Below are 20,569 nucleotides of genomic sequence, written 5' to 3'. Positions count from 1 at the left end.
CTGCCTCAGTTTCTCATTTGTAAAATGGTTATATGACCACCTAGCTCACAGGCGTTCTGAGAGCTTTAAATGGGATGACACCACAAAGCCTGACATAAATGTCGGTTTCCTATCTGTCCTGTCCTCTCAACTCAGTGTACATTATCCCTGATCCAGGTCCTTTCACAGATGGTGAGGTGAGCCAAGGCCACAGGCCAACATCTCTCTGCCATGCAATGTTGAGGGCCAAAGCCATGTCATCTCCCAGAGAGCCTGGTTCTCAACATTTTCCATCTTCAGTGAAAACTAACTGCCTGGCTTTCCCACTCTGCTGCATAGAAATGCAGATGGCTATTTTTCCTGTTATTTTAAAATTGCTTTAGGTTTTTGTGTTATGTTTAACATGACAACATTTTAAGGAAAAAAAGCAGCAGAAACAAAAACTGAATATGTTCAGTAAATATGCTCAGGAAAGGGGGAGAATGAGAACTAAAAGCTTTTTACACAACTCAGCAAACCAATTGGGTTAAGGACATTAAACTATGTAAACATGAGCTTTCTGGAGGGCAAAGATGCTTGAAGTAGCCAATTCCTCAACTGATAAAGTTTGACGCCTCCTCCCAATCCCTTATTCCCCACCCCAAACATGGTGGTCATATAACCATTTTACAAATGAGAAACTGAGGCAGAGAGCAGTTAGGTAAGTTGCTCAGAGACAGACCACTGTAAATGGTGAAGCTGGCTGGGATTTATACCCAGTCTGTCTGACTCTGTTGCCCATCGTATTTGCTGGGAACCACAAATGTGTAAATGTGTAAAAATGGCATGGTGGGGCCTCTGACCTCCTCCACCTTCACTGAGAGGGGAGAGTCATTTCGGCATCAGCACCCCAAGGCTGACTGCTATGGGTTCGAGGTCAGACATAAGCCCACCCTCCAAACTTTTTACCAATTCTAACACCAACTGTCCCTCCCACAGCACTCTCCACTTCTCTGCTGGGTTTGATAATTCGGTACAATGGCCACCGAGAGCTCGCAGTCAATACTCATGATTATGGGGTTTACTGGGGAAGTAACAAGTTACAATTCAGGATCAGAAACGACTCAGGATACAGTTCTTTGATCAGGACAGCTTCGTCTCAGCCATGCTCCCAAGGCAGGCCTCTCTCTTGGCCTCTGCCCTGCTTAGGCAAGTGTTACAAAGCTCTTTAGCTCCACTGATAAGGCCCAGAGGCATCTAATTCTGATAGTAAACCTCAATCCAAAGGTGCTCAGCTCTCTGGCTCTGTGGGTCGGCAGGCCTAGCTCCACTGACAAGTGCCTGAGGGCACCCCACTCCATCAGCAAGGCTCCTGCCCGAAAGTGTTCAGCTTTCTTACTCCCTCCATGGGCTGAGAAGCCCACCACACTATCTCCTGCTGGTCTCTTGGTTCTGTTGCTGCTGTTCCTCTGCCGCTACTTCCCACCGTGTCCAGTATCACAGCTCTGTCTGTCTTCCAGGTCTAGGAGGTTCTCAGAGCAGGGATACGCTTTGCTCCTGTCTCTTCTTCTTGATGCTAGTGAGGCGCCCCCACCTGGGCCTCTGATCTAGGATTGACTCTCTTTTAAGCCTTGCAGGATGAAAAAATTGACCAATCCCTTCATTAGGGTTCCACACACCTTATCTAAATGGTTCCACCCCCACAAGGGTGCCATGCACCTTATTTTCATTATCAGCAAGCTATCCAATCCCCTGGTTGGGCCAAAAGCACCTCATTTGCATAGTCCCACCCAGTCATCTGGTGGGAGTTACAAAACTATGGTGAGAAAGGCCATATAAAAGTGATTCATCACACTGCACCATGCATCTTCAGTTTCGTTTCTTAAAGACAGCAAGGAAATCATTTGCATAAAGTCTCTTGCCCAACATGACTCAACAGCACGTCACATACCAACTCTATTATTATTATTTGGGAATAATATGGTTCATTTTATATGCCAAGTGCCTTGCAACCATTTTTGTTAGTCTACACAACAGCAATGACCTTAACATTCTTAAGGATTGTTGTTTCTGTTTTATAGGAAACACAAAGAAGACAAGTGATTTGCCTAAGGTCATACAACGAATTTCTTAAGTTCATAAGAGAAGGATTACGAAACCTGGGAAAGGCTGCTAACATTTAGGATCCTCATTTCGAACTCTAGCCCAAGAAGAAAGGTAAACTGGGTAACACAGACATGTTGTTGCTGTGTGCTGTGGAGTTCATTCCGACTCATAGCAGCTCTGTAGGACAGAGAAGAACTGCCCCATAGGGTTTTCAAGGCTGTAATCTTTATGCAAGCAGACCGCCAGGTCTTTCTCCCATGAGGCTGCTAGGTGGGTTTGAACCAATGACCTTTTGGTTGGCAGACAAGCACTGAACCACTCTGCCACCACGGCTCCTATTTTTAATTCTGCCTGTGCACAACTGGTCTTCCTACTGCATGGTGTGACTATATGTGAAAAATAAGATATGCCTTTGTTTGCTACTCCTGAAAGGGGAACTTTTCAAGAATTCTCCCCATCTCTGCTGAAGGAATGACCAAGGAAGAGTGGGACCCAATTCCTCTCCAATACCTTCTTTGGTTAGAAAAATCAGGATGTAAAACTAAACCCCAAACATGACATAACTACCCCAGAACTCTCAAGTGCCTCTTCATACAAGATTCTTTTCTTCTAAACCTGAGCTATTATGACTAAGACTAGGGGGTAGTTGTGGTATTTATGACCAGAAACCATGAAGATAAATCCCACCCCCCACCAGAGGATGTCCATTTCATTACGTATAGCAGGATTCTCACAGTCATGAATATAATGTACACACAAGCATATTCAGGGTCTATTAGAGCCCAGTGGGTAACACGGCTGAGTAGTTTATAAGGTGCCCCATTTCAAAATCAGGTAATGCCTCTGGAATAGGTGTTCCAGGAGCAGGTAAAAAACACAGGTAGGAGAAGAGGGGTCCTTTTCTGAACTGAACTGCCTTTCCTCGGCTTCAGCATATCTGAGTCCCGATTTCTTGGCAAGCTTGCCTGGCATGCTGCTCATGGCAGGCACGGCCATACAGGTGTGCTCTGGGTTTCAGGCCAAGAAGCAAGCACCTCCCTCTCCCAGGAGCCGCTCCAGAGAAAGGGAAAAACATTGGCAGTAACTTGGTGCACTGGATCTAAGTAATTGTGAAACCCCTTCCCCTCCCTGCCTGTACCCTGCTGGTGCCAATACTCGTTTTATGGGGAGTAGGAATGACTTGGGAGGGGGCATGGGGGGGGAGTGAGGATTCTTTGCAGATGGGGGAGGGGAAAGAAACCAACAAGGCCAACTTTCCCATCCTGGTCTGAGCCACACTACCAAACAGACATATTTTTCCACATTGGAGAATAATAATCCCTTTATCCAGCCAGTCTGGAACCATCAGTCCCTGATAATTGATTTCAGACACTGAGTGGAAAGTAAGAAGGTGTGGGTAGTTAGAAAACAGGGGTGGAGAATGGAAGAAGGCAGAGTGGGGCTGTCATAATGGAGGGAGGGGGTGGGTGGGATGGATTAATGGAACTAAAGCAGCTAGACTTTTCAGATACTCTACCACTAATACCACTGTGGAACATGCTGGAACAGCTTCCCCAGAGGAGCCTTGGCAGAGGCAGGCAGCAGTAGTGTGCCAGGCACTATGCCAGGTTCTGGGCCTGGATCCACCCTTAGCTGACCATAAGACCCTGGGCAAGTGCAAAACCTCTAAAGTCCTATGTGGGCCACATGATCTCTGTTGCAACTATTCATCTCTCTCGGGACCACAAAAGTAGCCACAGACAATATGTAAATGAATGAGGGTTACTATGTTTAATAAAACTTTACTTACAGACACTGAAATTTGAATTTCATATAATTTACATCTGTCACGAAATAGTATTCTTCTTCTTCCCTTTTTTAAACCATTTTAAAATGTAAAAACCACTCTTAGCTTGCAGGTCATGCAAAAGCAGATGGGCCTTAATTTGCCAACCTCTGCACTAGAGATACAGTGATAAATAAAAGGGTCTCTATCCTCCCTAATTCTGTGATACCACTTCTGGAGGCATCTTCTGGCTTTGTAACAGCCCTGTGAATGTACTCACTCCTTCATTTTGTTGCACATTGGTGTAGTCAGGCCTTCTTTTCCTGTGGAACCTCACACAATCATGATGCCCACACTGTGGAGTCCCAACCATCAACGGTCCCCTAGGCCATGTGAGGTGCTCCTCACAGCCAAGAAGGTCTCAGGCTTATGGGAAAGGCTTGGGTTAAATGTCAGAAGGGTCTGATGGAAAGAAAAACTGTAACTGTTTCTCCCAACAATTCGAAGAAAAAAATAAGACTAGATGAGATTGTATTGTTATCTCTATGTACTGGGTAAGTGGGTGGTGGGAGTTGATGGAAAAGGAATAAAAGAGACAGCATTGAGCTATGGGGGCTCTAAAGCTTCAATATAACCCTGCCAAGCCCCTTCAGGCCCTAGCTCTGAGATATCCTTCCATGGAATGCTGTCTGAAGAAACTGTCATACACATGTTTCCAACAAAGCAAGCACCATACAAACTCAAAAAGGCTCACTGCTGCATTGCTAGCCCATTAGGGCTCCTATAGCTTACCATCTTCAACTGGAAAGTTCTTAGAATCATGAAAGCACAGGCTTAAGGAGCTGGAAATCACCTTAAACGTCTTCCAGGCTAACCATTCATTTAACAGGTAGAGAAACTGAGCCACAGAATGGTTAAATGACTGGCACAAGATCACAAAGTATAGTGTAGTATCAGCAACCAGGCCCCGCTTTCACTAAATTATAATACCTCAACTACGTACTCGTTCTGAGAAAAATCACAGAAATACAAGAAAAAAACAAAAATAGCTAATAATTACTGTTTATTGCATTATATCTTTCAATCTTCATAACCACCCTATAAGGTAGGTAATATTATTATCCCATTTTGCAGCTGAGGAAACTGAGGCTTACAGACATAAAAACTTGCTTAGGGGTCCCAAAACCAGCAAGTAGTAGATCTGGGCTCTGAACACAGGCAGTCTGATTCTGAAACCTGCAGACTTACCTGCACATCATGCTGCATGCTATACCTCCATCCTGTCTGAAAACAGTTATGGCTGGGGGGTGATAATGTTACCACCAGCAAGTTCCATACATTTCTCCAGTGGTTCACCAGGCCCCTTGGTGCCGTGCCCCCAAGAGGACTGGCTCTCTGCTGCACCACAGCACAAAAGCCCCCATCCTCTGCTCTTCCTGCAGGGACCCCAGAAGGCACGAATAACTGCCAGAGAGACGGTCTGCTCTCACGGCCTTCAGGAAAAACAATGGTATTAAGTCTTTTCCCTCCCCACACACAGAAGGCAGGTGGGGACTCACCTGACGCAAGTCCGTCTCCAAGCAGGGTGCTCAGGATCACCAGCGGAAGGAACACTCCATGCCCCACAGAGGCCACGGCAAACGCTGAGGTGCTCTTTGGTGCTATCCTGCCATAGCACATCTTTTATCCGTCCAAGTTTTTTTTAAAAAGAAAAATTTGAAAGCCAGAAGTAAAAATCCTACAGTCAACCAGAGGTAGATTGACCTATAAAAAAACAAACAAAACAAGGCCATAAGTACAGTGACAACTTCAGCCAGAAGTTAGAGGCAAGCACTTTGGTAAGGAACACATAATCACATACAAAGCTGAAAGAATTCTAGCAGCATTCAATCTGTGCTGCCAGGAGCAGAGACAAGCACCTAAGCGGCTTTTCAACTCCTCCCTGGGGCAAAGCCAAGGCCTGTAGCAAGCTGCTGTCAGCTTCTGGAAGCCAGCTGGGTCCTTGCAATAGGACAAGGAGACAAGCTCTGTCTCACCTGGACATCTGTCAGGCATGGCAGAGCTCTCAGAAACTGCCCCAGCTCTGCCCCACCACCTCAGAGGCTCCTGCAGAGGAGGAGAGAGGCAGCTGTTGACACAGAGCTGCTACACCCTGAGTCAGGCTTTGCTTTTGCCACTTGGACTCAAAGCAAGTTCAGCTAACAGAAAGAAAAAAAAAATACAGAGAACACGTGTCTTAAAGGGAGAAACATACCGCCTAGAGAAGGAATGCTGCAACCAGAGCCCAGGGCGCTGGCTAGGCCTGTGAAACCACCAGAGGCTGGATGAGGCCCTGAGGATCTGAACTAGACAGCCGTGAATCTCAAAAATGGACTAATTAATCTGGCTCACCCGACACACCTGGAACCTGAGAGGCCACGCTCTGTGGCTGCCCCCACACCCCAGAGTGGGGGGTGGAAGACAGGCTGTAATTGTTAATTAGCCCCACAACCCATTCTAGTTCAGACAAAGACTTCAGAAGAGTAGGAGCCAGTGTCTTTCAAAAATTCAGAGGTCAAGACTTTAATTTTTTTTTTTCCTACATGCCATAAGGAAGCTTTTTTTTTTTATAAGGAAGCTGCTGGGTTGATGATACATTGTTGCAGGTCTATTACATTTTAGTTAACTCATTTCATTTGCCAGTTACTCATTTATCCTGGTTTATAACAAGTATTATAACAATAATAAGGTTATACTTCCTGCTTTTCTTTATTCCACACACCCCCCTTCCCCACTAATAAGACGTCATGTACACAGATAAGGAAGCATGCCATCTCCAACCCTAATAAAAGATGCCCCAGAGACTGCCAGGGATATTAACCAGAACTAATATTAATCCATGCCTGAAGCCTTGACTGAGGCCTATGTTTCCCTCCTAAAGAGGGCTACTGCAAATAGCAACATGAGCTACCTCAGTCAAAGGAAGAACAGCCATGGGGCCTTCAATAAGCATTAGCCTGGGGTTCAAGAACAGAGCTAGCTAGCCACTCCCAGTTCCCCCTAACAGTTGTGACAGTAACAGTCTCCTGTCTCTAGCTTTCATCTAGCCTGGGGGTGGGGCCTGTGAGTAGCCCAAAACAGTATACAAAACTGCCAGGTATAAATGTGTGTACCTTTATGTAGCTAAGAATGGCAGTTAGAATGCCTGAATTCAAATCTGTTTCCTTCATTATGACTTTATGGCCAAGTCACATAACCCTAAGCCTCAGTTGCCTCACCTGTAAAATGAGGATATAACCACACTGTCTTCATAGGATTGGCGTAAGGATTAGGATCAGAGCACTTCGCACAGTGCCTGGCACCTGGTGAGTCCTCAGTAAACACTGGCTGCTGCTGCTCTTGTAATTATTAATAAGACCTGGGCTAGCAGGGACCTTGGAGATCACCAAGTTCCACCTCCTCATTTGACAGATGCCAAAACCAAGGTCCAAAGAGATTAAAGGATACGCCCAGGGCCACCAGCTGATTAGAGTTGGCAATGGGCCCTCTGGTGCTGTCATTTTAGATGCAGCCACACCAGATAAGCCTACCAGCCAGTCATCATCCCCTCAAGGCAACAACCAGTGGATCATCAAGAATGATACCTGTTTGTGCCACATCACAGCACGTGTACAATAAATATTTAAGTAGTGAATGGATGAGGCTAGACCAGGGTGGTGCTGAGATGCAGGAGTGCAGGTAGTCAGGTATGTCTACCCAGAGGAGGTGAGGCTGGGTCCTAAAGGATGTGTCTAGTGAAAAAGAAGAAGTATTAACATAAGTGGGAGCACTGTACTCCTGTAGAAGGAGTCACAGGTGAGGCTAGAGGAGGGGACTACATTGAGGAGTTTAAACTTTATCCTGAAAACCATGTGGAACTCGCAAGGATTATAAACAAGGAAGTTGTTGTTGTTGTGTGCAATTGAGCCAATTTTCAACTCATAGCGACCCCATGTGACAGAGCAGAACTGCCCCATAGGGTTTTCCAGGCTGTAATCTTTGTGGGAGCAGATCACCAGCTCACTCTTCTGTGGAGCTGCTGGGTGGGTTCAAACCACCAACCTTTCAGTTCACAGCTGAGAGCTTAACAATTGCACCACCAGGGCTCCCTACAAGGAAGTTAAAGACCAAACACATTTAGGAAGATTACTCCAGTGTGATGGTAGAGGATTTAGAGAAGAAGGTGAGCTGTGGTGGCCAAGTGGTAAAGAACCTTAAATTTAGTATTTCATGATCAATGGAGAGCAATTTGCCAATACCGGCCCAAAAAATGCACACATTCTCTGACCCACCAATTGTACTTCTAGAATCCATCTTTGGAAATCATGTGTGCAATGATATATGTAAGGATATCCACTGCCTTATTTGTAATGGCAAAAGACTGGGGCAACCTAAAAGTTCATCAAAGGGGAACTAGTTAAACAAGAGTAAAGCTGTACAACAGAATATTACACAGTGCTTTAAAAGAATGGGGCAGCTCAATCTGTACTAATATGGAATGATTTCTACAATTAGTAAGTGAAGAAAACCATATGTGTATGTGTATATTTTTAAAGACTACACACACACACAACACTTACATACACTGAAAATCTTTGGAATAATGCACAAGAAGTTGCTAACAAGCGATCATCTTCAGGGAGCAGAACTGAGTGGTTGACAGAAAAGGAAGGAAACTCCTTTTTTATTGTCTATATTCCCTTTTAATCTTGAGTTTTGAGCCTTTTGTATGCATTACCTATTCAAACAGATAAAAATATAAAATTAAATTAATATAGCAAGGCCTTCCTGTAGACTGCCTGTCTCCTTCCTCAACGAATGGGTTTATATTAAAATAAACCTCAAGAACCTGACTTCTCCCTCTGCCAGTGATACGGTCACTTTCAGCACTCAGCACAAGAATTATGTCCTTGAGGAATTCATTTCTGACACTTTACACTACCCCTAACCCCAGTAGAACTGGCCTCCTTCTTAACCCCTAAGTGCCTTGGGGCCGCACCTGTAACAGGCTGTTACATCTGTCTGTTTATCTGTCCCAGCCTTAGTGTAGGCAAGAGTTCCTTGCAGGCCAGAGCTGTGAATCACTCCACTTGAAATCTTCAAAATCCAGCACAGGGCCTGGCACCTGACAAATTCATGAATACTGTGGAGAGAAAGTCAGTATGGAATTGGGAAGGGGATGTTCACATATAAGCTTCTGGTTGTTTATTGGTTTTAATAGTTGGCTCCTTCCTTATTACTCAAGCAAAAGGACCAATTCCTCCATGAAGCTTAAGGCCTGACTAAGCGCAAAACAGACAGGGTGATGGAAATGGGGGCTTTGCAAAGAAAAAAGATGAATGGAGGGTAGTCACTGTAGTGTGTAGGGTCAGGGATTACTGCTTCAGAAATATTATAGTAGAAAGCTGGCCCCCAGAACCTGAGTATCATCCAGAATGGGAGAGCCCAGCTACTGTAAGGGGCACACTGTCAAGCTAATCATCTTAAGGGAGGATCTGCTTTGAACACAGAATTTTTTTTTTTTTAAACTATCCTTGAAAATGCTTGACAACAAATTAAGACTAAAACCCACTGCCATCGAGTCGATTCCGACTCATAGTGACTCTACAGGACTAGCTATTCATTATCCCCACAGAAACACAGAGGCTTTAACTTTAACCAAAAAAAAAAAATCTGTTCCACTTCAGTATTCCTTTTGAATGTTAATGGCCGTTTCTTCTAATTAAAAAAATTACGATTAAAGAGGAACATGGGACCTAACCTCATTTTCAAAGCCAACACTCACCTACCTTCACAAGGAATACAACCTTTAAACTTAGAGGTGAGAAGAGAGGAGAGGGTCTGGGATTATGAGTTAGTCCCCCTTCTGCTACCAACCAGCTGGCCAGCCAAAAAGCCTCTTGGGGCTTCAGTTTCTACATGTGAAAAAGGCTCTGAGGTCTCTCTCAGCTATAGAATTCTCCACAGCTCCTGAGCGTCTCTCTGTGTTAACACGTCTCTTCCTCCAGCAGCCAGCTTTCCTTCCAAAACACAGGTTGAGGAGGAGTGTAAAAATGGTGTAGCGGAGCCTTCCTTGGACCTCCTCCTCTAACTTCACAAGGGTGAGGACAGTCACGATCAGCATGAACAGTCCAAAGCTGACTGCTATGACGTGGAGGTCAGACATGCCTCCAACCTCCAACTGTTTACCAGTTCTGACACCAGCCATCTCTTCCACCGCACTCTTTGCTTCTCTGCTGGGTTTGACAATGGCCACCCAGAACTCACAGACAATACTCACAGTTATGGGGTTTATTAGAGAAGTAACAGGTTATAATTCAAAATCTGGAACAACTCAGGATACAGTTCTTCAATCCGGACAGCCTCTTCTCAGCTGTGCCCACTGGCACGCCGCTCAGGCTGGCCGAGCCTCTGTCAGGCAAGTGTTACAAAGCTCTTTAGCTCCACCCAACCAATAAGCCTTGGCCCGAAGGCACTCAGCTCTCTAGCTCTGTGGGTCAGCAAGTCTAGCCCCACCAACAAGTCCCCCTCCTCCGCCAGTAAACCTCCTGCCCAAAGGTGCTCAGCTTTCTCGTTTCATGGGCAAAGAAGCCCACCACGTTGCCTCCTGCTGGTCTCCTGGTTTTGCTGCTGTGGGTTCTTTGCTGTACTTGCTGCCGTTTCTTGTGGTCTTGTGCCAACTCCAGTGTTACAACTGTCTCCTGGGTCTAGGAGATTCTCCGCGCAGGGACCCCAAGTCCAAGGGACAGGTTCCAATCCCATCTCCTCTTCTTGGTGATAATGAAGTTCCCCTGTCTGCCTCTGGGATGGCTCATTTTAAGCTAGCAGGATGGCAAAACTGACCAATCCCCAAATAAGGGTTCCGGAACCCTTATTTGCATGGTCCCATGCCCCACAAGGATGCCATGCACCTTATTTGCATTATTAGCAAGCTATCCAATCCCCTCGGTGGGCTATAAAGCACCTTATCTGAATAGTCCCACCCAATCATTTGGTGGGAATAACAAGACCATGGTGGGAAAGACAGTAAAAAACTGACCCATCACACTGTAAGGAGTCAAGGAAAATCTGCATTTACCCTTCTGATTTTATTTCTTGGGACTGGTACTGCTACCCCAATACCATGTGGTAGCAGGAGGCCCCTAGAGCTAGACGTCAGCCCCTTAAGGGCAGGGCCTGGCCTCTGTGAACCGAGAATATCAAAAGCTGGGTGACTGTGCTTCATGACTATGATATCATGGACACTCATTTCCTGTCCAGGATGATCCTCCAAAGAAGCCCTCAAGCCATGGCCCTGACTTTGGAGAAGTCACTTACCTTATCTCTGCCTGTTTCCTCATCTGCAAAATGGCGGTGTTGCTCGCTCTGACTAGCTCGCTCTGGTGAGTCTCAAAAGGACAAAGTACAAGGAAATACATGCTCTACAAGTGGAAAGATCCAAGGTCTTCTATTTACAGTCTTAGAAGCCAAGACAGCAGAGGGCTATCTGAGAAACAGCTTATAAAAATGACAATGACAAGCAAAGCAGAGTCCTGGTGTTGGGAAGAACCTGCAACATGAGTTCGAAGTTCACATGGTTTGCTTGCCTGCTGTTGCCATAAATGCTTTCAGTTAACCCAAGAGCCTGTCAAGATTAGCAGTGCCCTAGGAGTCACCTTCAAAAATGGTTCATGGCCTTGGGAGGTACAGGAGCAGGTGCCATGGAACAGCCAGGACATCCTGACCCCGAGGCTACCCAGGGCCTAGATCTCCTCAACCCACAACTGGCTGCCTTGGGGCCTGCCACTGCAGAGAGCGCCATAGTCCTCCTGCTGGTAGCTGAAGGTCGTATCACACTCTATGGATCTCTCCCCTGTGGAGGCCAAAGGGTCCTAACTCAGTCAAGCTTGGCTCCCAGGTGCTGAGTAGCTTTCGCTACGTCTCTGTGAAGCCATATAAATTACAATCATATGTCATTTTCAGGACAAATTACTTCCTAAACCATGGCCCATCTGTCCATTAGCTGGGAGAGGAAACTGGGTAGATAAAACCAACATAAATCCTCTTCTTGCCTCCAGAAAGGGGGAGGGAGGGGTAAGAATCTAGAACAAGAGACTTTATTCCTCTCATTAACCATCTTTAGCAATGATGCTGCTGCCATGTGATAGGGGAGGACAAAGAACAGTTCAAAAAGTGTGAACCAGAGTTAAACCAAGTAATTGTAGTTCAGGGTATAATGATAAGAACGCCTAACACTTGAAGTCCAAAGTTTCCTAGAGGAGTGTGATAAGAGAAGTAACACACACCAACAGGAAAGGTACAAAGTTCTCCCTTAGTGTCTTTTATTCCCTTCACCATCTCCCCTCTTCACTCTCACTCACCCTGAAATGGCTGTATTATAGCATCAAAAGACATCTAAAAACGTTAAATGGATCTCAATACCTCCCAATCCCCCACAAGACTAAATTACTTCTAGGCACCTTCAGTTTATTTTTTACCCCTATAGATGAATGGCTCCTTCCAGTCTTGCTAATCTTTAATCCCCCCCACCCCTCCACCTCTCCACCCTACTTTCCTTTGTGCCACTAACATCTGACTGCTTCAACAGCCACACATTCTTCTATTGGACTGTGAGATCCTGGAGGGCCAGAATGTTACCTTATCTAACTCTTTTTAATCCCTAGCTTCTAGCCCTCAAGACACAAATGTCAAACTCCTGTTAAAATTTCACTTCCTCCCAAATCACAAAAAATAACCCCCCAGCTTTGCTCTTATGCCATCTAAGCCACTATAGGGTGTTAGAGGATTTTTTTTTTAATTGCGTTGATATTCCTGGAGAAACACATCCTTGTCTTGCTCCCCAAGAGCTGCTCAACACACTCTCTGAGTGTCACATTTTCCCCCTACATTACTCCTTGCTCCTTGCCTTAGGTTCTTGGTGCTGCTATAACAGAAATACGAGTGGGTGGCTTAAACAAACAAATCTATTTTCTCACAGCTTATGAGGCTAGAAGTCCAAACTCAGGGCGCTGGCACTAGGGGAAGGCTTTCTCTCCGGCGGCTCTGGGCGAAGGTCGTCCTTGTTTCTTTCCAGCTTCAGTTCCTTGGAGATCTTCATGTGGTGTGGCACCCATCTTCCCCCATCTGCGCTTCCTTGTCTCCGTGCCTAATCTGCTCTTTTTATGTTTCAAAAGTGACACTGCTATGAGTTCATTAACATAACAAAGAAAATGCTATTCCCAAATAGGATTACGTTCACAAGTATGGGAGATAGGATTCCAACATATTTGGGGGGGAACACAATTGAATTCATAACACTCCTCAAGCTTGAGACAGCAGGAACACCAACAGACTACCTACCCATTTCTAAACGTTCTCTAAGTCTCCAACATCTTCCTTCTAGAGCCAAACAGCAGGAAGACTGCAGTCCCAGCTACGCCACTAAGCTATGGTCTGGTCTCATGCAAATCAATCATTCTTCCTCGCCTTGGCGGTGGGAAAGTGATAGGCCTGGGTGATCCCCAAAGGCCCTTTCAGTTCTCAGGAATCCTGAATGTCTTCTAGAGAATAGGCAGGACTCAGAAGTTTCCTCAAAAGAAGCTCTGACTGGAAGAGAGAAACGTTAAATCTAGCCTCTTTGTTCTGCATGAGCAGTCCTTCTCACACCTACCAAAACCTATCGTAGCGTCTATCTACTTCTGCATTACAGCAAACCCAGGAGCTTCTACTTTCCCATGTAGACCTTAATCAATCCATCAGCAGAGTTGTATAGGCTATCTGTACAGAGTGTTCCTAAAGTGCTTTCCAAAAATAACAACAACAAAAAAAAACCCAACCTCTGCACATACAAGGATCCTTGCAGAGCTATAGGGGCCCGGACAGAGAGAAAAAAGATGTAAGAGAGAAGGGCAGAAGAAGAGAACAAAACAGACTCAAGACAGCAGAGAAAAAAGCAGAGAGGAGGCAGAATGTAAGCAAGGCTGCTTAGGCTATGAAGTTCTAACCCTAAAGGCAGGAATCACCTTTTCTCTAGTCCCAGCTTCGCCAATGACTTATGGGCTGGCCTAGGACAAGTCACTTCACTTCCCTATGCCTCCATGTCCTCATCAGTAAAATCGAAGGGTCCAACTAATCTGGGAGGCTAGACCTGTGGAAAAATTCTGATAGACTCAGATTAATAGTTGGGTGGTCTAGGTCAAGTGACTCTTACAGCTTCCATTTGTAAACTGGATAAATGAATACCCACCTCACTGGTTTGCCGTGTGGACCTAGGATGTCTGAAAAGGAGTGGGCACTCAAATTAGTGTTGGCTAAGGTCCCTTCCTGCTCTAACAGGCCCCCAGAAAGCACCATTTCAGCTGGACTGGAACATCCCCTGAGACTAGGGTCAAAATACAAAGTTTAGACAAAAGAAGAGTCAACAGACTAAACAAGTGAATTTCCACGGCTCTGTCCCATCAACCTTTAAAAAAAACTTTTTGTTTTGTTTTATAGCACTCTCTCGCCCACCCAAAAAAATTAATTACATTTGTGACTATACTGAAGTTATATTAGTGACCGAGGGACCCAGAGAATTTTCCAGCTTCAATATGTTACAGGAAAGGGCAGAGAGCTTACATGTGTTTAGCTCCCACATATATACTCCTTACCTTACAAACGGTTAAGTGCTTGCTTAACTAATAGCCGAAAAGCTGGTGGTTCAGACCCACCCAGCGGTGCCTCAGACAACAGGCCTGGAGATTTGCTTCCAAAAATCACCTTGAAAACCCTATGGAGCAGTTTTACTCTTCACACATGCGGTCGCCAGGAATTGAAATCCACTTGACAACAAGTTTGCTTTTTTGTTCTTTTTTTTTAAAAAATAGGGAGGCTGAGCACAAAGCTGGAAGAGGAAGGAATACAACTAATAACTCTACCTCATGAAAAACCAAAACCAAAACCAAACTCGTTGCCATGGAGTCCATTCCAACTCATAGCAAACCAAAAGGACAGAGCACAGCTGCGTTTCCAAGCAGCGAATGGTAGGTTCAAACTGCCAACCTCTCAGTTAGCAGCTGAGCTCTTAACCACTGGTGTGGCATTCCTCCCACTTTACAGATAAATGGAACCCAAAGTACCTTCACCTGCATTCCTACTGAAAAGGGCTCTCTGCTCCTTTGTTTTCCAAATACCAGGCCAAGCTTAGTCCACCTCTTCTGGGAAGACTGCTCATCAATTCCGCCCACAGGCATTTACGGCACTTCTGAACCCCTAGCATCACTGCCTGGACCACAAATGGGACAACCGGTGGTACCCCTCCCCAAGGGCCACTCACAGTTACTTAACCGGTATGTGCTGCATTTACCGCAGGTAGAAAATTTCTGCAGGGACCACCAACTCTGCTGCTCTCTGTCCCCAAAGTGCTCAACGAATATTAGTTGACAAAAGGAGAAAAAAGACAAGCTGTGTAGAAAATACAAGATGGCAAAGTAGCAGCAGATATGAAACAGGAGGGAAAAGGGACATAAATTCTAAAGTTTTGGCCAGGTAGCAAAACAGATGCTTGGCGGAAGCTGCTATAGTTGGTTCCTAGACCCCAGAGATACATCTTATGTGTCATCACACCCCTCTGCTCTGGTTCCCATCAAAGCTGAGTGGAGCAGGCTTCAATATCCACTTGGCAAATAAAGTCCAGGAAACTGATTTGCTAAATCTGACTTCTTAGGGTTCTGTGTTTCCAGTAACTACACTGCAATTCAGCAAATATTTACTGTCTTCTGTGCAAGGTTTGGACGATCACAGAGTTGAAGCGGGGCACAGTTCTTATTCTCAAGGAATTTCCAGTCTATGTGAGAGGAACTACATGTGTTTAACTGTAACACTGTCAGATTGCTACTAGGGCCCAGTGAAAATGAAAAGCGCTCTGGGAACACAGAGGAGGTAGGAACAAAGACTTCTGATGGGGGTTGGGGAGGAGGTGAAAAAGAAAGCTTTTTGCTGGAACTTAAGATCACACACACATTTAGTGGGGCCTGAGCACAGTGTTGCAGACATAGTGTTACTTGCAAACAAACCAAAAAAAAAAGATAAAGAAATGGAAGAATAATTCACCAGAAAGATGGCAAGAAAGGGAACGAAAACCGACAATTTTCTCTGCCAAGACCCACTGGATGCTGTTGTGTGGTAACAAGAAATAAAGTTATGTGTCCATATATTCTCACATGAAGGGAATGTTTAGAAGTTAGATTCTGGTTTTCAAAGGACTCAGTAGCTGTGCAGGCGACACCTCCTCCAGGTCAGAAATAGCAAACCCAAGAGAACTGGCTGATGCAGTTATGTTTACTTTTTACCATCTCCCTGGATTGCTTTCCAAAGGTCCCCAAGTGGGATGGTATAAACAGGTCTGTGTCACTTCCTGGTTCTCAGGCCTTCTGCTACATTCCCAGTCAGTCTGGGAAGGCTGCCTATTTAAAAATAAACTTTAAAAACTCACCAAAAACCCCAACCCTAAACCACCCTTCCCTCTACTTCATTCAATTTCACTGAAATTAGAAGGACTAGAGCGAGAAATGAGACAAAAAAGACCACAGAGAATGAGTCCTTAGGTCAAAACAAAAAATTTGTGCTGAGTTCAAGATCAGGAGAATTGGATTCTACTCCTGTTCTGCCTCTAACTGGAAAACTTGACCTTGAACAAGCCAGGTGCAGGTGCTTCATTTCCCTGCACAATAGCTGTGTCAGCATACTCTTAACCCTAGTGCAGTGGAGTCAGGCAGCTTGGGTTCAAATTCCAAACCCACCCTTATGAGCTTCTTCGCTCTTGGGCAAGTTATCAAACCTTGCTGGGCCTCAGTTTCCCTATCTATAAAATGGCCCTAATATTACCTACCTCACAGGAATCTTGTAAGTATTATATGGGGAAAATGTACATAAAGCCCTTAATATAGGTGCCTGGCACTTAGTGAATCCTCAGAAATGGCAGTTGTTATTAAATCATTACCATCTATCATCACTACTGTTATTAAAAAAAAAAAAAAACTGTTATTAGCGACTGAAAATGTAAGGGGGTTGGGCTAGATGATCCCGACTTGAAAAGCAACCCTGGCTCCAAAATCCTATGACTAAGTCATTTCTCAGGGGGCTGGCCGGTGGCAGAGGGTGATAAACTTAGCAAAGCATGACAGTTACAAACACATCCTCAGCCTTTATACAATTAAGAAATCTACCAGTAAGTATTACTCTCACCAATTGAAAAGTCTTGCCTATTTCCTGCATTAAACCCACAGCATGCAACAAGCTTACCCACAACACACTGTATTCCTATGAGCACTAAGGACAAGTGCCTTCCTGGGCCAGCACAGTCTGACTTCACCTACCTCATTTTTAACTGTATAAACAACTTTCCCAGCTCCTTAGAGCAGTCCTAAAAGATAGCACAGTGGCCAATCCACTCATCCTTCTTAAGGAACTCACTGACTTCATCTAACACATTTATTGGGCACCTACATATACTGGGCTCCATAAGAGGTACAAAGAGGGGGTAGGGAGTATGTGCCTTTAAAGAGTTCACAGTCTCCTAGGGGAGATGAAACATGTATACAAACAACTACAATATAGAAAGTGAAAAGACGTGGGAGATACATAGATCAAGTGTCAAAAATAACACAGGGAGGTGAACTGGAGCCCAGAAAAGGGAACTGAAACAGATAATTAGGGGCTCTACGTGGTCTAGTGAGTAGTGCATGTATATTAGAGTCACACAAAAGGGAGTTCAAATTCTGGCTCTGTCTCTCGCTTCTCATAGGGCCTAGGCATGCTACTTCATTGCTGTGAGCCTCTGTTTTGTCACATATAAAATTGGGGTAACAATAGCTGCATCATAAGACTGTGAAAAGTCAATGATCCACACACGGTTTGAAGGGTTCAATGTAGCATTCCAGCATAGAGTAACGAATAATAATTATTAAGAATGGACACCTGTGGGATGCAGACCCCAAATTCTCATAAAAAGACCAGACTTAATAGTCTGACTAAGACTAGAAGAATCCCGGCAGTCATGGTCCCCAAACCTTCTGTTGGCCCAGGACAGGAACCATTCCCGAAAACTACTCATCAGACATGGAAGGGACTGGACAATGGGCTGGAGAGAGATGCTGATGAAGAGTCAGCTACTTGTATCGGGTGGACACTTGAGACTGTATTGGCGTCTCCTGTCTGGAGGGGAGATGGGAGGGTAGAGAGGGTTAGAAACTGGCAAAACGGTCACAAAAGGAGAGACTGGAAGAAGCGAGCAGGCTGACTCATTAGGGGGAGAGTAAATGGGAGTATGTAGTAAGGTGTATATAAGCTTGTATGTGACAGACTGACTTGATTTGTAAACTTTCACTTAAAGCACAATAAAAATTATTTAAAAAAAAAATGGACACCTGTACATCCTCAGTCCTGGAGCTCTGTTAAGGCCAGGTGAGATGGAGAAGCCAATCGCACATTGGGGTTTAATGCCTCTCCCCTCACATGGCTGTCTGGGCCTAACTCGAGGATAGGCAGACAGCTGAGCACCTGCTGTTTGCTGATCAAATGTGACTTGCTAGTTCAACTGGTTGCCTGGGTTTAAAGGGACTATGGTCAGTAGGTACAGGAAGAAGGTTCAAAATGTCTATGTGTACACATTCATGCCAGGACAACAGCTGGATGCACACACCCACCCTTCTACTAGAAAGTACAGCATTAAAATACAAATTTCAGATTATACTATGCTAAGCCTGATACTGGGCCATGCTATTCTTTTGAACATAGTAGGTGTTCAATAAATGTTGCAGAAATAGACATGATATGAACCTGGTTGAATTCTCAATACAAATTGTCTAAATGGATCTATTTTTCAATAAACACAGGAGGAAAATGACATCTAAGACTAAAAATTGATCTGAGGTGATAGTCTAAGGGACTTCTGCCTCTAGCCATGATAGAATAATAGGAACTAAATTTACCTTCCTTCCTTAAACAACTAGAAATATATGAAACAATGGTTTCAGACACTGGACAACAGTCAGCACAGGACAGTGATCCTTGTGAGAAGGGAAAGAAATGCAGTGAGCCCTATTAGTATGGTAACTCATACCATACTAATAGCCACAGGATAGGGAGGTGAACCTGAAAGAGTTCAGCAATCTTGCTGAGTTGAAGAGAGAGAGTTGGGAATTTGAGAAGCTGAGGTGACTAGAATTTGCAGGGCAAAGTGACTGAGAGGAGGGAATATCAAAGGGAAAAAGTTCCAGAGTCTGCAGAGAGATCCCCTTGAGTTTTTGGCTGAGTACCAAACTATGCATGCATGTGAGGAAACTACCAAGGCTGAGTAAAGAACAACAGGAAAGAAGTACGCAGTACAACCCCCAGAGCTCACACAGAGCCTGAAATAATTCATATTCCTACCAGCAAAAGTGAAAAAATCTCCTAAAACACAGGGCATCAGACAGAGTCTTCAGAAGGGTTTTGCCTCAATAGTGTAACAGTCTTAGTCCTAGGCTAAAAATTGTTCTAGATCTACCTTAACAAAGCTTAAAGCCAGGCTTGAAAGGATCAAACTGAGTGCAAGTAATTAAACTGCTTCTGAGAACAAAGCCAAAAAAGTTCCAGCATCTAGCAACATAAAATTCCCTATGTCTGGTTTACACTAAAAATTTAACAGACATGCAAAGAAGCCGAAAAATATGACCCATAATTAGGAGACAATTAAACAACAAAAGAGACACAAACGATAGATTTAGTGGACAGGGATGTTCAAACCACTATCATAAATATACTCCAGGTGTTCCAGAGAATAGATGAAGATATGAGCACGATGAAGAGAGAAACAGAAGATATAAAGAAAACCCAAACTGAATTTTCAGAGAGAAAAATAAAAATATCTGAAATGAAAAATACATGGGATAGGACTAATAACAGATTATACACTGTAGAAGAAACAAATAGTAAACTTGAAAATATAGCAATAGAAACTATCCAAAAATGATATAAACAGAGAAAGAGGCTGGGGGAAAAAAAATGAACACAGAGCATCAGTGAGCTGTGGGACAATATCAAGCAGCTTAACATATGTATAATTGGAGTCGCAAGGGGGAAAAAAGATAGGGAGGCACAGAAAAAACATTTTAATAATGGCCAGATTTTTTCAAATTTGATAAAAACAATAAATCCACAGATCCAAGAAACTCACTGAAACACGGAAAGCCCCCAAACACACATACACACACACACACACACAAACGAGGCACATCATACTCAAAAAGCCAAAAACCAGTGATAAAGAGAAAACCTTAAAAGCAGCCATAGGGGAAAAAAAAGACACACTGCATACAAAGGAACAAAAATAGGAATTAAGGCTGACTTATTGTCAGAAAGCATGCATGCCAGAAAACAATGGAGAAGCTTTAAACTGAAAAAAAAGGATCTGACACTGGATAAGGAAAAGTTGTCAAGAACTACGATGTTCCCATCAATGCTTTTTGTACTCTGGGGTAGTAATAGTTGTTAGGCAGGCTTAATGCTGAGCTTGGTCAGTGGCCCTAAAAATATTTACAAGTACCATACCTGCTGAAAAGTGAAAAAGGATAAAGACCCTTTTTTAGGCTCACGCAAATGGGCATTTACCCATATTTTATACCTAGGTACTCAGAACAGGCACCCTGGTGGCACAGTAGTTAAGTGCTGGGTTGCTAACTGAAAGGTCGACCATTAGAGCCCACCAGCCACTCCATGTAAGAA

At 44.4% G+C, this 20,569-nt stretch overlaps 1 protein-coding gene across 7 annotated transcripts in view; it reads right to left on the bottom strand.

Annotated features, from left to right (window-relative positions):
• SUSD6 (sushi domain containing 6) overlaps window positions 1-20,569 on the bottom strand; it is a 102,541-nt gene that overhangs the window by 47,311 nt on the left and 34,661 nt on the right. For 4 of the 7 annotated variants that reach the window (XM_049897333.1, XM_049897327.1, XM_049897330.1 and 1 more), the window contains one exon: window positions 5,389-5,593. In XM_049897333.1, the coding sequence (XP_049753290.1) occupies window positions 5,389-5,509 (121 nt within the window). In that variant the 5' untranslated portion in view covers window positions 5,510-5,593. Of the gene's footprint in view, window positions 1-5,388; window positions 5,594-5,865; window positions 12,353-13,186; window positions 19,754-20,569 lie in introns of those variants that run through there. The other 3 variants (XM_049897328.1, XM_049897329.1, XM_049897331.1) reach the window with 3 other exon arrangements.

The sequence above is a fragment of the Elephas maximus genome, chromosome 10 (genome assembly GCF_024166365.1).
Source record: "Elephas maximus indicus isolate mEleMax1 chromosome 10, mEleMax1 primary haplotype, whole genome shotgun sequence".
Lineage (NCBI taxonomy): Eukaryota > Metazoa > Chordata > Mammalia > Proboscidea > Elephantidae > Elephas > Elephas maximus.
This window is presented reverse-complemented; position numbering and strand designations above follow the sequence as displayed.